The sequence below is a fragment of the Oncorhynchus tshawytscha genome, unplaced genomic scaffold (genome assembly GCF_018296145.1).
Source record: "Oncorhynchus tshawytscha isolate Ot180627B unplaced genomic scaffold, Otsh_v2.0 Un_contig_6265_pilon_pilon, whole genome shotgun sequence".
NCBI classification, from domain to species: Eukaryota; Metazoa; Chordata; class Actinopteri; order Salmoniformes; family Salmonidae; genus Oncorhynchus; species Oncorhynchus tshawytscha.
Window position 1 is genome coordinate 1 of NW_024609426.1, and position 17500 is coordinate 17500.

A 17500-nucleotide genomic window follows, 5' to 3' on the forward strand; every position below is an offset into this window, starting at 1 on the left:
CATATGTCCTGGTCCTCCCTTCCCCCAGTGCCTTTAGAGGCTACGGGACTTTCTACTGACAACACTGCGGTAATATCAATTCTATCCATTTATAGACAGACATCATAGATCAACATACGTCCCTGGTCCTCCTTCCCCAGTGCCTTTAGAGGCTACGGGACTTTCTACTGACAACACTGAGGTAATATCAATTCTATCCATTTCTAGACAGACATCATAGATCAACATATGTCCGTCCTCCTTCCCCTGTGCCTTTCCCTTCCCCAGTGCCTTTATAGACAGACATCATAGATCTACGTCCTGGTCCTTTCCACTTTAGAGGCTACGGGACTTTCTACTGACAACACTGCGGTAATATCAATTCTATCCATTTCTAGACAGACATCATAGATCAACATACGTCCTGGTCCTCCCTTCCCCCAGTGCCTTTAGAGGCTACGGAACTTTCTACTGACAACACTGCGGTAATATCAATTCTATCCATTTCTAGACAGACATCATAGATCAACATACGTCCTGGTCCTCCCTTCCCCCAGTGCCTTTAGAGGCTACGGGACTTTCTACTGACAACACTGCGGTAATATCAATTCTATCCATTTCTAGACAGACATCATAGATCAACATACATGTCCTGGTCCTCCCTTCCCCAGTGCCTTTAGAGGCTACGGGACTTTCTACTGACAACACTGAGGTAATATCAATTCTATCCATTTCTAGACAGACATCATAGATCAACATACATGTCCTGGTCCTCCCTTCCCCAGTGCCTTTAGAGGCTACGGGACTTTCTACTGACAACACTGAGGTAATATCAATTCTATCCATTTCTAGACAGACATCATAGATCAACATACGTCCTGGTCCTCCCTTCTCCCAGTGCCTTTAGAGGCTACGGGACTTTCTACTGACAACACTGAGGTAATATCAATTCTATCCATTTCTAGACAGACATCATCGATCAACATACGTCCTGGTCCTCCCTTCCCCCAGTGCCTTTAGAGGCTACGGGACTTTCTACTGACAACACTGAGGTAATATCAATTCTATCCATTTCTAGACAGACATAGATCAACATACGTCCTGGTCCTCCCTTCCCCCAGTGCCTTTAGAGGCTACGGGACTTTCTACTGACAACACTGAGGTAATATAAATTCTATCCATTTCTAGACAGACATCATAGATCAACATACGTCCTGGTCCTCCCCTTCCCCCAGTGCCTTTAGAGGCTACGGGACTTTCTACTGACAACACTGAGGTAATATCAATTCTATCCATTTCTAGACAGACATCATAGATCAACATACGTCCTGGTCCTCCCTTCTCCCAGTGCCTTTAGAGGCTACGGGACTTTCTACTGACAACACTGAGGTAATATCAATTCTATCCATTTATAGACAGACATCATAGATCAACATACGTCCTGGTCCTCCCTTCCCCCAGTGCCTTTAGAGGCTACAGGACTTTCTACTGACAACACTGAGGTAATATAAATTCTATCCATTTCTAGACAGACATCATAGATCAACATACGTCCTGGTCCTCCCTTCTCCCAGTGCCTTTAGAGGCTACGGGACTTTCTACTGACAACACTGAGGTAATATCAATTCTATCCATTTCTAGACAGACATCATAGATCAACATACGTCCTGGTCCTCCCTTCCCCCAGTGCCTTTAGAGGCTACGGGACTTTCTACTGACAACACTGAGGTAATATCAATTCTATCCATTTATAGACAGAAGTTTTGAAATGTTCTGACAAAGGCCAAGAGGCCGATACGTAATATTTTAAACTACAGTTATACTGGCAAGAGTAGTGTGCAAGTTTTTCTTTTTCTTGAAAGAAATGGATAGATGTACCTTTGTCAGACAGATGGAGAGCCTTCCTCAGGTACTGTGTGAGTTGGTCCATAGGGAGCTTTGTGGCCCCAGGGGCAGAACCAGGCCCAGGAACAAACCCTGACAGGGGGATCCCCAGCACCCCTTCCAGCTCCTTCACTGACGCTGCAATGTCCCCTACCTGAAGAACAATATCTATCACTCACCGGTGGCTCGGTCACAGAGTCTGTGGGTTATGTTCCCTAGTGTTTGGTGACTACTACGAAGCTTGGGGAGGAACTTGAAACACTGCTCAATGAAACAGCGAGATCATTCACTAGGTTGCAGTCACTTGCACAGTACACCACAACATCTCCAAGATAGAGTGGTATGGGTATGGGGGAGTTAAGAATGCAGAGACGCGGCTCACTCACCTTGATAGCATGCATCCCTAGCTGGGCAGCTGCCTCAACGTTTAACTCCAGGTCATCAAGAAACACAGCCTCATGGGCAGAGACACCCAGTCTGTTCAGGCACAGGTGGTAGATCCTAGGGTCTGGCTTACTGAGGCCCTCCCTACACGACTCAACTATCTACAACCAGAGATGGGGGGAGAGAGAGAGGACTGGTTAGGTGGTACAGCATTCAAATCAAAATCAAATCCAATTTGATTTGTCACATACACATGGTTAGCAGATGTTAATGCGAGTGTAGCAAAATGCTTGTGCATTAATGAGAGAGGTGGGAAAGAGGGATGGTGAGAGAGAGAGAGAGAGAGAGAGAGAGAGAAAGTCTGCATTGTATTCATAATGCCATTTCTGCACTCAAACACTGAAATTTGACAAAGAATTGCCTACTAACTGTTACTTTTACTATCATTACTAAATAATGTCTGCATCCCAAATGGCACCCTATTCCTATGTAGTGTGCTACTTTTAACCAGGGCCTATAGGGATCCCATAGGGCTCTGACCAAAAGTAGTCCACTATATAGGGAATAGGGTGCCATTTGGGATGCAAACAATGTAAACATAAAATGCTTTATCACCACATCGAAGAGAGAGTGGTCCAGAGGCAGGAAGGGGTCACCGTTAAGCTGGAGGAAGTTGTTGCTGAGGACAGCAGTCTTCAGGCCCCTGGAGCGAGCACACAAAATGGCCTCCATCATGACGGGTAGAGGCCTGGTCATTGGCCCACTGGTCAGATTAGACAAGAATGAGCCAATGGGAACAGGACTTCCTGCCTGAGGGTGGAGCAGCAGAGGGGATAATGAATTAAGATGTGGGTTGAATCCCAAATGGCACCCTATTCCCTAGTTTAGTGCACTACTTTAAACCAGGGCCCATAGGGTACAGGCTGTACGTACAGATAGACATGGCTAGTCGTGATGTAGTAGACATAAGCTCACTATCTCACTGCACTGTCTGCCGAAGGCCTCCACAAACTCCTCAGCCCCAATCTCTCCACGCATGAACCTCTTCCACGTGTTCACCTCCCCACCTGTCCTGATGGCCTTGCCCAGTGTGCCCAGAGGAACACTGTTCTGTTGTTCAAACACTAGAGAGAAAAAGAGACCGAGAATATTATGTTGCACTGCCTTTATTTAACTAGGCAAGTCAGTTAAGAACAAATTCTTATTTTAAATGACAGCCTACCGGGGAACAGTGGGTTAACTGCTTTCTTCAGGGACAGAACTACAGATTTGTACCATGTCAGCTTAGGGATTCGATCTTGCAACCTTTCGGTCACTAGTCCAATGCTCTAACCACTAGGCTCCCTGCCGCCCCTATGTATTGAGGCCCTTTCTTCCATTAGGAGTTGAATGGAAATAAGTAGGTCTACCGTAATGGCCTATTTTTGATGTTGGGTTATACAAGGCTTGTGTGGTACATTGTGTGGCACATTGTGTGGCCTATATAACATACCTGTTGCCAATTTGACAGGTGACGGAATGAGAACTCCATACATGTCAAAAATGACAGCTTTGTAAGTGGAGATGGCAGCAAAGCTTCTGTGACACAGGCTAGGCATCTTCAGACTCCACAACTGAGACCTGAATCGTGCAGCAGTCTGCATCTTCTTCATCATCATCATCATCATGGTTTTGCACAAGAAAAAAGTACAAAGATTGTTAGTCAAATGGGAGAAGAGAACACTCTAAAACAAGTAAAGATTGCCCTGTTTCTGACAAAAATACCTCCTTGAATTTATCAAAATCTTAACATTGAAAACACGAGACAGTAGAAAAGTTTCCCCCTTCTTTCAATCTGACCTCTTACTTCAACGTTGTCACCGTCAGATAATTGTCAACGTCTCTCTTACCTGTGTTGACCTTACGCAGGCTAACGTTGATTGCAGAATATTATGTGATAGTCTTGTATTCTAGAGACATATTTGCAGTACTGTTTACAATGCAGACATGTTGTACTTCAATGTAGGTCATGTGATCATGACGTGGGCTTACGTCGTTACGTCGTTACGTCCTCTATTTTATTTAGGGTAAATATCTGAGCAGAAGAATGGGAAGAAGACTGATATGTACTCATGATATGAGTTTATAACAATAACGATCATTTACCAAATGTGTTCGCAAAGGTAAAACAATTTGCAATTCATTCCAAAGAGGACAATGCACTCACAAAATACATGAGAATGTATGCCATCAGATAGCTAGAAGCTGGCTAACAGTTTTTTGGCTAGCTATTATTCTGCAGAGCTTGGCAAATTAGCTTGCTGCTAGCAAGTTAGCGTTATCGTCGGACAAGCTAATAGCTAACCCAAATAGTGGTTCGCTTGCCATTTAATCTGTGAAATACATGGATTTCATTAATATATTCATCTTAACTTTCTTTGCCCTTGTCATATCACCATGGTTTAGTTGGCTAGTAATACGTTAGTTAGCCCAGTTAAAAATATAACGTTAGCCAGCTAACTTATTGCAAAGTTAACTAGTTACTGTAGCATTTAGGTACCATAGTAAATGGACAACTAACGGCCAGTTAGCTAAACGTTTTGTTGCAAATGAATATCCTATTTGTTCAGACATTAAATGTTAATATAACGCTTGTTTTATCACTTGACTTTTGCCACTTTTAATAACCGACATGCTAGCTAACCCACCAACCGCTTGTGTGACTTTAGCTAGCTAGTCTACGATAGCCTCCTAGCTACCTAGTTTAGTACATTAGGCTAGCTAACTATCCTAGTACGTAAATTAAGATAGCTAGTTAGTTAACGAGTAATATGAAAATATGTGGTGACGTTTGCTGGTCATCTCAACATACGAGTTGATTAATTAACAAACTAGTACTGTTATGAATGATTGTGCCATGATGTTTTAATGACTAGAATGTGCCAGTTGGGTGAGTATGGTGGCGGTGTCATTTTAGTCAGAATAGATTATCGACCCTGCACTTGCTTATAGTTGCACTGGGGTCGGACAGGCTTCTTGTTTAGATTAAGACACTGCGGAGCCTGCACAAGATATGGCTCGGGAAAACGTACCTCAATCCAGGGATGAGAAATGCATTGTATTCTGAATTGTCCCATTATTCCAAATGATAAACCGAGAAGGTTGAACGACTCACTGACTTTTAATAGTAACCACATCTGCCATTGTGGAATTGCTGCTGTGGCTTCTGCTACCTATCTACCTACGAAAGGGGAACTTTTATGGAAAAACGAGTACTGTTCTCTGTATAACAGTTGTTATAATGGTAGAATTTTGAGTACAAGACATTTCTCATCCCACGATTGAGATACATTTTTGAGCCAGGAATCCTGTCTGACCCCAAAGCAGCTGTAAACAAGCGTAGGTTCTAGTGGCATGTCTGAACAGCTTGTTTGAAAGACAGTTGGTTTACTAGAGAGGATGTTAGCTAGCTAGTCTGCTATCTATTCGAATAACGTTTTTGCTTTATGAATCAACTGGAATACTGCTGACCTATGTGAGCAAACTATCATGCTAGCTAGTTCAACAAGACAATATTGTTCATTCCGTTACTTAAGCCATATAGCTAGCTAGCTAATCACCTTCCCATATGGTGCCAATTGAACAGATAGTTAATCTTTGCAGAGGGTCTCGTATGTGTGGTTTACATTTAAGAGAAAGACGGATGCTTAACATGGTCTATCCATTACCTTTGTTTTGTTTTCAGCTGCCACAGACAGACAGATCATCAGTCTTGAAACATAGACGTTGTGAAGATGAGCAGGAAGACACCTAATCGTCCAGGGATCACTTTTGAAGTCGGTGCTAGAATTGAAGCTCAAGACTATCTACAAAAATGGTATGTAACGGTCAAGTTCCTTTATGTAATCGTGTGCATAATGACAGATATACATGTAACATAGTAGACATTTTGTTCTTGTCTTTTGTCTTCTTTCTTATACAACCTTCTAGGTACTCGTCACGCATTGAGGACATCGATTTCGATGAGGGGAAGATGCTTGTCCACTTTGATCGTTGGAGCCATCGATATGATGAGTGGATCGCCTGGGACAGCACTCGGCTGCGGCCTCTTGAAAGGCCAACACTCCGTAAAGAGGGACTGAAGGAAGAGGAGGGGGGAGGTGACTGTAGGTGTTTTTGTCCAGCCACAGACTACTTCTAAATTCGTCTCTCCACGATTCCTCGCATCCTATTTCCTATTTCCTGCATTCTCAACCGTATTGGAGGAGAAGGTCCAAGGTCCCTCCCCTCAGACCTTCTTCTCTATTTGAGAAGATATGATGATGTGAGGAATTGAGAAAATATGAAATGGGAGTGTCAGACTCCCCCCATGTATTGTGGCTTGCAATGTATGGATGGATTTGATGAAACTCATATGGCATGCCAAGTACTCAAAACAGCTTTCTCTGGGCTAGAGACAGTTTGCCTCATGAGGAGTTTTGTTGTAGATGGTTGAGAGTGTGCAATCAATCGGATGAGTGATAGATGGACAGTAGTAACATATCGATTCTGAGTGAACTATCGTTTTAAAATAAATAACAAATTGTTTATGCCTTATATCTTATAAATATTTCTACCAGGAGAGACTCAGCGAGATGTCAGCATCTCGCCTTGATGAGCTTCCTGGATGTACAGAGAGCACAGAGGACCAAACAGAGTTACCGCAGCCGAGACAAGTATACATACATTCCCTGTGTCTCATTTTGCAGTGATTTGGCTGAATTATTAACTCCTTGTCTCACTCACTGTTTCGATTCTTCACATAACACAGCTTTGGTCAAAACCATCAGATCATTTTTGTTGAGGCATAACTGAATCTGACATAGCTATATCAGAGTTTAGGCACCTCCATACTGCAGTGCTATTCTGTGGTCTAAAGGGGCTCATTCTGCATCATTCAAGCTTTTGCTCTTTGTGTTCCTGTCATATGTTTGTAACATTTATCTTTGAGCTTTTTGTGTTACAAACTTTTCCCTTTGCCTTAAAGTTCCAATGCAACCATTTGTATCTCAATATTACATCATTTAGTACCATACTGTGTTTTCAATTAAAATGATCCAAAATAGCTTCTTAGCAAAGATCAATTTCTCAAGTAAAAGTTTTGCTAGGACTGTCTGAGAGTGGTCTGAATGGAGAGGGGAAAACTTAAAACTAGCTCTTATTGGCAGAGAGGTTTGGAACTCTCTTTCTTATTGGTCTATTAACTCATTTACAGCCTGTTGATGTCACCAGGCAGGCCAAAACTCCATCCCAACAAAAAAGGCTGAAATTTCAGGTGGCCTTTGGATAGTAGTAACATATCGATTCTGAGTGAACTATCATTTTAGAATAAATAACAAATTGTTTATGCCTTATATCTTATAAATATTTCTACCAGGAGAGCTCTTACACTAAAATGGCTTCTTCAGAATTTCAAAGTATTATTTTAACGTCGGTGTGGAAATGCATTTAACACACAAGAAATCACGTTTTTTTTACAGCACTGGGCCTTTAATATTCAAGCTACACTTTCAACCTTACAAGCAATTCCTTTCATCCTGAATCAGACAACAACATTTAGTGCTTCTACAGTATCTATACTGGACAGAAATATAAATGTAACATGCAACAATTTCAAAGATTTTACAGAGTTACAGTTCACAGAATGAAAGGCCAGCCCACTTGGAAGCCAGGCCCAGCCAATCAGAATTAGTTTATCCCACAAAAGGACTTTATTACAGACAGAAATACTCCTAAGCCCCGCCCCCCCCCACTCTCAAATTCCAAGGATCTTTTATTTCAGTTCATGAACCATGGAACCAACACTTTACATGTTGCTCTTATATTTTTGTTCAGTATCATTTCAAACTTTTGTCTCTCATGGCATGTGTTTGTTAAATACATATTTAGAATAATGGAGGTTTGTTTGGCTTGACTTGTTTTACAGGAATTGAGAGATGGTGAAGAGGTGCTTGCTCGATGGACAGATTGTCGCTACTATCCTGCAAAGATTGAATCTGTAAACAAAGAGGGTATTTATCACTAACTATTTCTAAAGCAGTAGCCATATGGCCAATACACACAACACAATGACTTGCAATTGTGTCCCGTCCCAACTGAAGTGTCTTTGTTAAATTCTAGGTATCTACACGGTGCAGTTTTATGATGGAGTTATTCGCTGTGTGAAAAAAATTCATATCAAATCTATGCCCCATGATGCAAAAGGACAGGTGAGCTGGTCACATGATCATACAATCACTTCTGGAATCAGCATGAGCATATTTTAAAAAATATATGTAAATTTAACCTTTATTTAACAAGGCAAGTCCGTTAAGAACAAATTCTTATTTACAATAACGGCCTGGATAGCATTCCTCCAATAGAAGTAAGGAACATGTAGCTTAGTAAGAACCTGGCGTTGTAGCTAAGGGTCTGGCGGTCAGGTCTGGCGGTTATCGCTAGGGGTCTGGCGGTCAGGTCTGGCGGTTATCGCTAGGGGTCTGGCGGTTAGGTCTGGCGGTTATAGATATACTGATTAATAGAAGGCAAGTTAAAATTCCTGAAAGTCTGTTGTAGACAGTGTAGGATACCATAATTTTCTATTTCACTTCTCCCTCTTTTTCAGAAGGTAAAGGGCAACAGGGAATTGCTGGATTTAATGCGAAGGCTGATTCCCACAGTCTTGGCAGGATAGACTTGCTGGCATCTCCCTTGTTCCAACCAGCAGACACTCTCAAGGAGACCAGAGTCTAATCTTATTTACTACTTAATTCAGATTTCATTTATTTTACTTTTAATGTGGAGCAGTACACTTGGAAAGTAGTAGCTAATAGTTCAAACACAAGTCCCTATAGGCTAAATATATTGATTTCTTTACTATTGAGGCTTACTATTTTCTCACCGACCAAGGTCGTTACCTAGTCTGACACCTAGATGATCTGTTTAGTCACGGTTAACCCTGTTACTTCTCCACACACTATGCCAGAGTCCCAAATGGCACCCTAATTAGAGGCTGCTGCCCTATATACATAGACTTGGAATCACTGGTCACTTTAATAATTGGAACTAGTCCATTTTAATAACGTTGACATATTTTGCATTACTCTTCTCATATCTATATACTGTATTCTATCCTATTCTACTGTATCTTAGTCTATGCATGACTCCTCTCCTATCTATATACTGTATTCTATCCTATTCTACTGTATCTTAGTCTATGTATGACTCCTCTCATATCTATATACTGTATTCTATCCTATTCTACTGTATCTTAGTCTATGCATGACTCCTCTCATATCTATATACTATATTCTATCCTATTCTACTGTATCTTAGTCTATGCATGACTCTCTCTATATACTGTCTATTCTACTGTATCTTAGTCTATGCATGACTCCTCTCATATCTATATACTGTATTCTATCCTATTCTACTGTATCTTAGTCTATGCATGACTCCTCTCTATCTATATACTGTATTCTATCCTATTCTACTGTATCTTAGTCTATGCATGACTCCTCTCATATCTATATACTGTATTCTATCCTATTCTACTGTATCTTAGTCTATGCATGACTCCTCTCATATCTATATACTGTATTCTATCCTATTCTACTGTATCTTAGTCTATGCATGACTCTCTCTCATATCTATATACTGTATTCTATCCTATTCTACTGTATCTATTTAGTCTATGCATGACTCCTCTCATATCTATATACTGTATTCTATCCTATTCTACTGTATCTTAGTCTGCATGACTCCTCTCATATCTATATACTGTATTCTATCCTATTCTACTGTATCTTAGTCTATGCATGACTCCTCTCATATCTATATACTGTATTCTATCCTATTCTACTGTATCTTAGTCTATGCATGACTCCTCTCATATCTATATACTGTATTCTATCCTATTCTACTGTATCTTAGTCTATGCATGACTCCTCTCATATCTATATACTGTATTCTATCCTATTCTACTGTATCTTAGTCTATGCATGACTCCTCTCATATCTATATACTGTATTCTATCCTATTCTACTGTATCTTAGTCTATGCATGACTATTCCTGTATCAGTGTATGCATACTCCTCTCATATCTATATTCTATCCTATTCTACTGTATCTTAGTCTATGTATGACTCCTCTCATATCTATATACTGTATTCTATCCTATTCTACTGTATCTTAGTCTATGTATGACTCCTCTCATATCTATATACTGTATTCTATCCTATTCTACTGTATCTTAGTCTATGTATGACTCCTCTCATATCTATATACTGTATTCTATCCTATTCTACTGTATCTTAGTCTATGCATGACTCCTCTCATATCTATATACTGTATTCTATCCTATTCTACTGTATCTTAGTCTATGCATGACTCCTCTCATATCTATATACTGTATTCTATCCTATCTACTATTCTACTCCTATTCTACTGTATCTTAGTCTATGCATGACTCCTCTCATATCTATATACTGTATTCTATCCTATTCTACTGTATCTTAGTCTATGCATGACTCCTCTCATATCTATATACTATATACTGTATTCTATCCTATTCTACTGTATCTTAGTCTATGCATGACTCCTCTCATATCTATATACTGTATTCTATCCTATTCTACTGTATCTTAGTCTATGCATGACTCCTCTCATATCTATATACTGTATTCTATCCTATTCTACTGTATCTTAGTCTATGTATGACTCCTCTCATATCTATATACTATATTCTATCCTATTCTACTGTATCTTAGTCTATGCATGACTCCTCTCATATCTATATACTGTATTCTATCCTATTCTACTGTATCTTAGTCTATGCATGACTCCTCTCATATCTATATATTGTATTCTATCCTATTCTACTGTATCTTAGTATTTGCCGCTCTGACGTTGCTCGTCCAAATGTTTATATATGTTTTAAATTCCATTTCTTTTACTCTAGATTGTGTATTTTGTTAGATAGATATACTTATTACTGCACTGTTGGAGCTAGAAACACAAGCGTTTGGCTACGAACCGCGATAACATCTACTATACACGTGTATGTGACAAATACCATTTGATTTATTTCCTAAATAGGTAATAGGGTTCCATTTGGAACGCACCCTAACTAACTTACAGCAGCAGCCTATAGAATAGATGCATTTATCGAACCACCAGTCTCTAATACTACGTTTAATAACAACATATGGATACATTGGATTTAAAGAGCTTTTCAAACAACAACAAGGACAAAGCAAAACAAAACAAAATAGGAAAAAAGTGAAGGAGGAAAAACAAGTGTCTCTCCTCCCAACAGGACTGGATAGCCCTGGTGAAAGCTGCCTCGGCTGCAGCCAAGAGCAAAGGAAGCAGTACGCCTCGTACCAGTGCCAACAGCAACAAGGACAGGGACGACCCTCACGGAGGGAAGTCTGACGATGAGGACGGTCAAGAAGAGCTGGATGAAGAGTTGCAGGATCAGTCCGACTCTGACAAACTGGGTAACTTGAGTCCTCTCCTTCCCTCACCCCAACAGATACATGCACACTGTGTGTATTTCCCAAATGGCACCCTATTCCCTATGTAGTGCACTACTTTTGACCAGAGCCTTATGGTCCATGGTCAAAAGTAGTGCACTGTATAGGGAATAGGGTGCGATTTGGGACACAGATGGGTTTCAAATTAGCAGGCCCTTTAAAAATGAATGATAATTTCTCATGTCTGTCTGTTCTCATGCAGCTAGTACTGTATGTTAGTATCATACAGCAGTGATATGGAGTAGTGGTATCATTTAGATGTTATGATTCTTTACTCTCAACCTCTCCAATGATAACTAAGATGCCGTGGTGATGATGAGGAAGAAACCAAGCCCTCCTCAGAGCAGCAAGACATGAGATCTAAGAGAAGGAGAAATGGACAAGATAGCATGTTATTCACCCCGGAGGGTCCAGGCCTGTAAAACCACAGGTCATATTTCACCCCGGAGGGTCCAGGCCTGTAAAACCACAGGTCATATTTCACCCCGGAGGGTCCAGGCCTGTAAAACCACAGGTCATATTTCACCCCGGAGGGTCCAGGCCTGTAAAACCACAGGTCATATTTCACCCCGGAGGGTCCAGGCCTGTAAAACCACAGGTCATATTTCACCCCGGAGGGTCCAGGCCTGTAAAACCACAGGTCATATTTCACCCCGGAGGGTCCAGGCCTGTAAAACCACAGGTCATATTTCACCCCGGAGGGTCCAGACCTGTAAAACCACAGGTCATATTTCACCCCGGAGGGTCCAGGCCTGTAAAACCACAGGTCATATTTCACCCCGGAGGGTCCAGGCCTGTAAAACCACAGGTCATATTTCACCCCGGAGGGTCCAGGCCTGTAAAACCACAGGTCATATTTCACCCCAGGGCCCTCCTTCTTAGTTAGCCATCACATGTACAATGTGTCTCCCAAATGGCACCATAGTCCCTTTATAGGGCACTACTTTTGACCAGGGACTGGGTATAGAGGATATAGGGTGCCATTTGGGACAGCCAGTGTGTGTGGCGTTCCAACCTGTTAATGGACCTGTTATATTCTTCTCCCTCTGCCTTCAGAATCCCATGAAGATGATGCTGACTGTAAGAAGGAGCGGACAGAAGTCCCAGTGACGTCCCAACAACAGGTACCAGCTAGTCACTCACTGTAGTGTAGATAATGTCTCAACAACAGGTACCGGCTAGTCACTCACTGTAGTGTAGATAATGTCTCAACAACAGGTACCAGCTAGTCACTCACTGTAGTGTAGATAATGTCTCAACAACAGGTCACCTGTAGTGTAGATAATGTCTAGGTACCACTCACTGTAGTGTAGATAATGTCTCAACAACAGGTACCAGCTAGTCACTCACTGTAGTGTAGATAATGTCCCAACAACAGGTACCGGCTAGTCACTCACTGTAGTGTAGATAATGTCCCAACAACAGGTACCGGCTAGTCACTCACTGTAGTGTAGATAATGTCCCAACAACAGGTACCGGCTAGTCACTCACTGTAGTGTAGATAATGTCCCAACAACAGGTACCGGCTAGTCACTCACTGTAGTGTAGATAATGTCCCAACAACAGGTACCAGCTAGTCACTCACTGTAGTGTAGATAATGTCCCAACAACAGGTACCAGCTAGTCACTCACTGTAGTGTAGATAATGTCCCAACAACAGGTACCAGCTAGTCACTCACTGTAGTGTAGATAATGTCCCCAACAGGTACAGGTAGTCACTCACTGTAGTGTAGATAATGTCCCCAACAGGTACCAGCTAGTCACTCACTGTAGTGTAGATAATGTCCCAACAACAGGTACCACTGTAGTGTAGATAAGCAGGTAGTCACTCACTGTAGTGTAGATAATGTCCCAACAACAGGTACCAGCTAGTCACTCACTGTAGTGTAGATAATGTCCCAACAACAGGTACCAGCTAGTCACTCACTGTAGTGTAGATAATGTCCCAACAACAGGTACCAGCTAGTCACTCACTGTAGTGTAGATAATGTCCCAACAACAGGTACCAGCTAGTCACTCACTGTAGTGTAGATAATGTCCCAACAACAGGTACCGGCTAGTCACTCACTGTAGTGTAGATAATGTCCCAACAACAGGTACCGGCTAGTCACTCACTGTAGTGTAGATAATGTCCCAACAACAGTCACTTACTGTAGTGTAGATAATGTCCCAACAGGTACCAGCTAGTCACTCACTGTAGTGTAGATAATGTCCCAACAACAGGTACCGGCTAGTCACTCACTGTAGTGTAGATAATGTTCCAACAACATGTACCAGCTAGTTACTCACAGTGTAGATAATGTCCCAACAGGTACCAGCTAGTCACTTACTGTAGTGTAGAAAATGTCTCAACAACAGGTACCAGCTAGTCACTTACTGTAGTGTAGATAATGTCCCAACAGGTACCATAGTCACTTACTGTAGTGTAGATAATGTCCCAACAACAGGTACCGGCTAGTCACTCACTGTAGTGTAGATAATGTCCCAACATACCAGCTGTCACTTACTGTAGTGTAGAAAATGTCCCAACAACAGGTACCGGCTAGTCACTCACTGTAGTGTAGATAATGTCCCAACAACAGGTACCATGTCACTACTGTAGTGTAGATAATGTCCCAACAGGTACCAGCTAGTCACTCACTGTAGTGTAGATAATGTCCCAACAACAGGTACCGGCTAGTCACTCACTGTAGTGTAGATAATGTTCCAACAACATGTACCAAGTCACTCACAGTAGATATGTCCCAACAGGTACCAGCTAGTCACTTACTGTAGTGTAGATAATGTCCCAACAACATGTACCAGCTAGTCACTTACTGTAGTGTAGATAATGTTCCAACAACAGGTACCAGCTAGTCACTTACTGTAGTGTAGATAATGTCCCAACAACAGGTACCAGCTAGTCACTTACTGTAGTGTAGATAATGTCCCAACAACAGGTACCAGCTAGTCACTCACTGTAGTGTAGATAATGTCCCAACAACAGGTACCAGCTAGTCACTTACTGTAGTGTAGATAATGTCCCAACAACAGGTACCAGCTAGTCACTTACTGTAGTGTAGATAATGTCCCAACAACAGGTACCAGCTAGTCACTCACTGTAGTGTAGATAATGTCCCAACAACAGGTACCAGCTAGTCACTCACTGTAGTGTAGATAATGTCCCAACAACAGGTACCAACTAGTCACTCACTGTAGTGTAGATAATGTCCCAACAACAGGTACCAACTAGTCACTTACTGTAGTGTAGATAATGTCCCAACAACAGGTACCAACTAGTCACTCACTGTAGTGTAGATAATGTCCCAACAACAGGTACCAACTAGTCACTCACTGTAGTGTAGATAATGTCCCAACAACAGGTACCAACTAGTCACTCACTGTAGTGTAGATAATGTCCCAACAACAGGTACCGGCTAGTCACTCACTCACTGTAGTGTAGATAATGTCCCAACAACAGGTACCAGCTAGTCACTCACTGTAGTGTAGATAATGTCCCAACAACAGGTACCAGCTAGTCACTCACTGTAGTGTAGATAATGTCCCAACAACAGGTACCAGCTAGTCACACACTGTAGTGTAGATAATGTCCCAACAACAGGTACCAGCTAGTCACTCACTGTAGTGTAGATAATGTCCCAACAACAGGTACCAGCTAGTCACTCACTGTAGTGCAGATATATATATATATATATAATATGTATACATACATGCATACATAAAATAACTTAAAAGACAGACTCTGCGCCATAGTATTCGTTTTTCTAAGAGTGTGTCCCAAATGGCATCCTATTCCCTATATAGTGCACTGCTTTGGACCAGAGCCCATAACAAAAGTAGTGCACTAATAACAAAAGTAGTGCATACAGAATATGATGCCATTTGGGACTTTAAGCCCCTAAGAGTCAATTCATGACAGCAATCCCACTGTTTAGTCCTCTCTGTATTCTTCCAGAAGGTACCAAGAACAGCAGACCATGATTCCTTACAGGGGCAGACCCAGAGACAGACGGGGTCCTCTGTGACGGGCTCTCCAGCCAAGTGTCGGAACAGGCGTCTGAAGCACCACTCTGGGGAGTCCAACAGGTAGCGTTTGACAAGATAGCTATTGGCTTTCAATGCCCTTTGGAAATCTGTGGTTTATTGGTATATTTATAGTGTATTGTAATCAGGTAATAATTTGTCATTAATAATGTAATTGTAAGTTGTACTTGTAATTCATATTTTTGTTGCTAATGTATAGTCATTTGTTAAATAATGAAGAGCCCGTTTGTCATGGTTAACAGCAGCCAGAAGCAGAGAGCGTCCAGGCCGCCGTGCTCCATCACTACTCTGTCTGCTGGGGAGGACACCATGTCAGCCCCAGAGTCCATGCTGAGTCCCTCCCCCAGACACAGCTGCCCAGACACGGCTACCTCAGGTCGGTCTGCTGAGGGACAGGATCACAGTGGGAAAAGTACTTCCACTAACTATCTCAAAGTAGTGTATAGTCTTAGACACAAGTGGTGTTACAAATATAAACTTTATGCATACAGTTTTGGAAGATTTTTTGGGGGGAAAAAACGAACGAATTGCCTCAGACGTGTTAGGTTCTAATTCTCTCAGGAAAAACTCCACAGACTCTGAAAGCTTAAACCAAGTTTATTTTTCCCAGAGGACCAATACAGCTGCATTAGTCAAAGACATTGTTCACACAAGCAGTGATACTTAACCCTTCCTCCTATGCTGAGTCTCCTCCTACACATCTGTACAAGCAGTGATACTTAACCCTTCCTCCTATGCTGAGTCTCCTCCTACACATCTAAACAGCCAATGCATCTCTGTTACTAGACAGAACCCAGTGATATCTGGGGTGGCAGGGTAGCCTAGTGGTTAGAGTGTAGGGGCGGTAGGTAGCCTAGTGGTTAGAGCGTTGGACTAGTGACCGAAAGGTTGCAAGTTCGAATCCCCGAGCTGACAAGGTACAAATCTGTTCTGCCCCTGAACAGGCAGTTAACCCACTGTTCCTAGGCCGTCATTGAAAATAAGAATTTGTTCTTAACTGACTTGCCTAGTAAAATAAAGGTAAAATAAAAATCTGTTCTTCCTCACTTCATCTGACCTGACCGCCACCCTGAAGTGCTCACTCCTCCCCAACTCAAGGCTGACATGGTGATTGGTACCAGACTGTGTCTCTTCTCATCCCAGAGGATCCCACCCATAGGATGCCTGATGGCTAACAATAACATATCCTGACATAATGTAAACGTGATACATTAAGCTCTCTCCCTCAGTGACATGAATTAGTATATTTCATATTCTCAGAACCCAACAGTAGTAAGACTTGGGGAGCTCGGGCTGCGATCACTGTTTCCATGATGATACTTAGTGGGTCATTTGGCTGTTTGTTTAGTGACGGGGCTGTGCTTCCTCTCCAACAGGGCATGGTGAGACGGTTCCTCCAGGCTCCCCCAGGACCTCAGAACAGAGCCAGAGGAGGAGACGCTCCCAGCGCCTGGCAACCGTCAGCCCTGATATAAACTCTGACCCCAGCGTGACCTCTCAACCCGCCACCACCCAGTGCCCTGACCTCTCACCCCATGGGAGGGAGCACAACACATGTCACAAAGACCCCTCCTCTCCAGAGGGTGAGTGCAGCCTCGAGGGACAGGAGTTCTTCCTGACGACCTTCGTGAACGGGGTCATATTAACTAGGAACCGAATGGGCCAAAACAGGGAGG

The 17500-nt window shown here is 42.2% G+C and overlaps 2 protein-coding genes across 4 annotated transcripts in view; one reads left to right on the plus strand and one right to left on the minus strand.

The window, feature by feature from the left end:
- Nucleotides 1–1202: 1202 nt before the first annotated feature.
- LOC112235678 (acyl-CoA dehydrogenase family member 10-like) lies at nt 1203–4267 on the minus strand. Of its 3 annotated transcripts, XM_042315246.1 has the most exons (6): nt 4137–4267; nt 3740–3893; nt 3223–3371; nt 2863–3057; nt 2250–2408; nt 1203–2017 (listed from the first exon to the last, which is right to left on the minus strand). In XM_042315246.1, the coding sequence occupies exons 2-6, from the start codon at nt 3888–3890 to the stop codon at nt 1691–1693; spliced, it is 981 nt and encodes a 326-aa protein (XP_042171180.1). In that variant the 5' UTR covers nt 3891–3893; nt 4137–4267; the 3' UTR covers nt 1203–1690. The 3 variants fall into 3 exon arrangements, with proteins under 3 accessions (XP_042171180.1, XP_042171179.1, XP_042171181.1); XM_042315245.1 differs by lacking the exon at nt 4137–4267 and having other exon boundaries at nt 3740–3908; XM_042315247.1 differs by lacking the exon at nt 1203–2017 and having other exon boundaries at nt 2295–2408; nt 2904–3057.
- Nucleotides 4259–17500, plus strand: part of phf20l1 (PHD finger protein 20 like 1) — a 31450-nt gene continuing 18208 nt past the window's right edge. Inside the window, exons 1-10 of the mRNA XM_042315248.1 lie at nt 4259–4409; nt 5972–6103; nt 6217–6396; nt 8200–8276; nt 8386–8474; nt 11561–11744; nt 12837–12904; nt 15736–15866; nt 16067–16236; nt 17201–17407. Coding sequence (XP_042171182.1) covers nt 6021–6103; nt 6217–6396; nt 8200–8276; nt 8386–8474; nt 11561–11744; nt 12837–12904; nt 15736–15866; nt 16067–16236; nt 17201–17407 — 1189 coding nt within the window. The 5' untranslated portion in view covers nt 4259–4409; nt 5972–6020. The remainder of the gene's footprint in view (nt 4410–5971; nt 6104–6216; nt 6397–8199; nt 8277–8385; nt 8475–11560; nt 11745–12836; nt 12905–15735; nt 15867–16066; nt 16237–17200; nt 17408–17500) is intronic.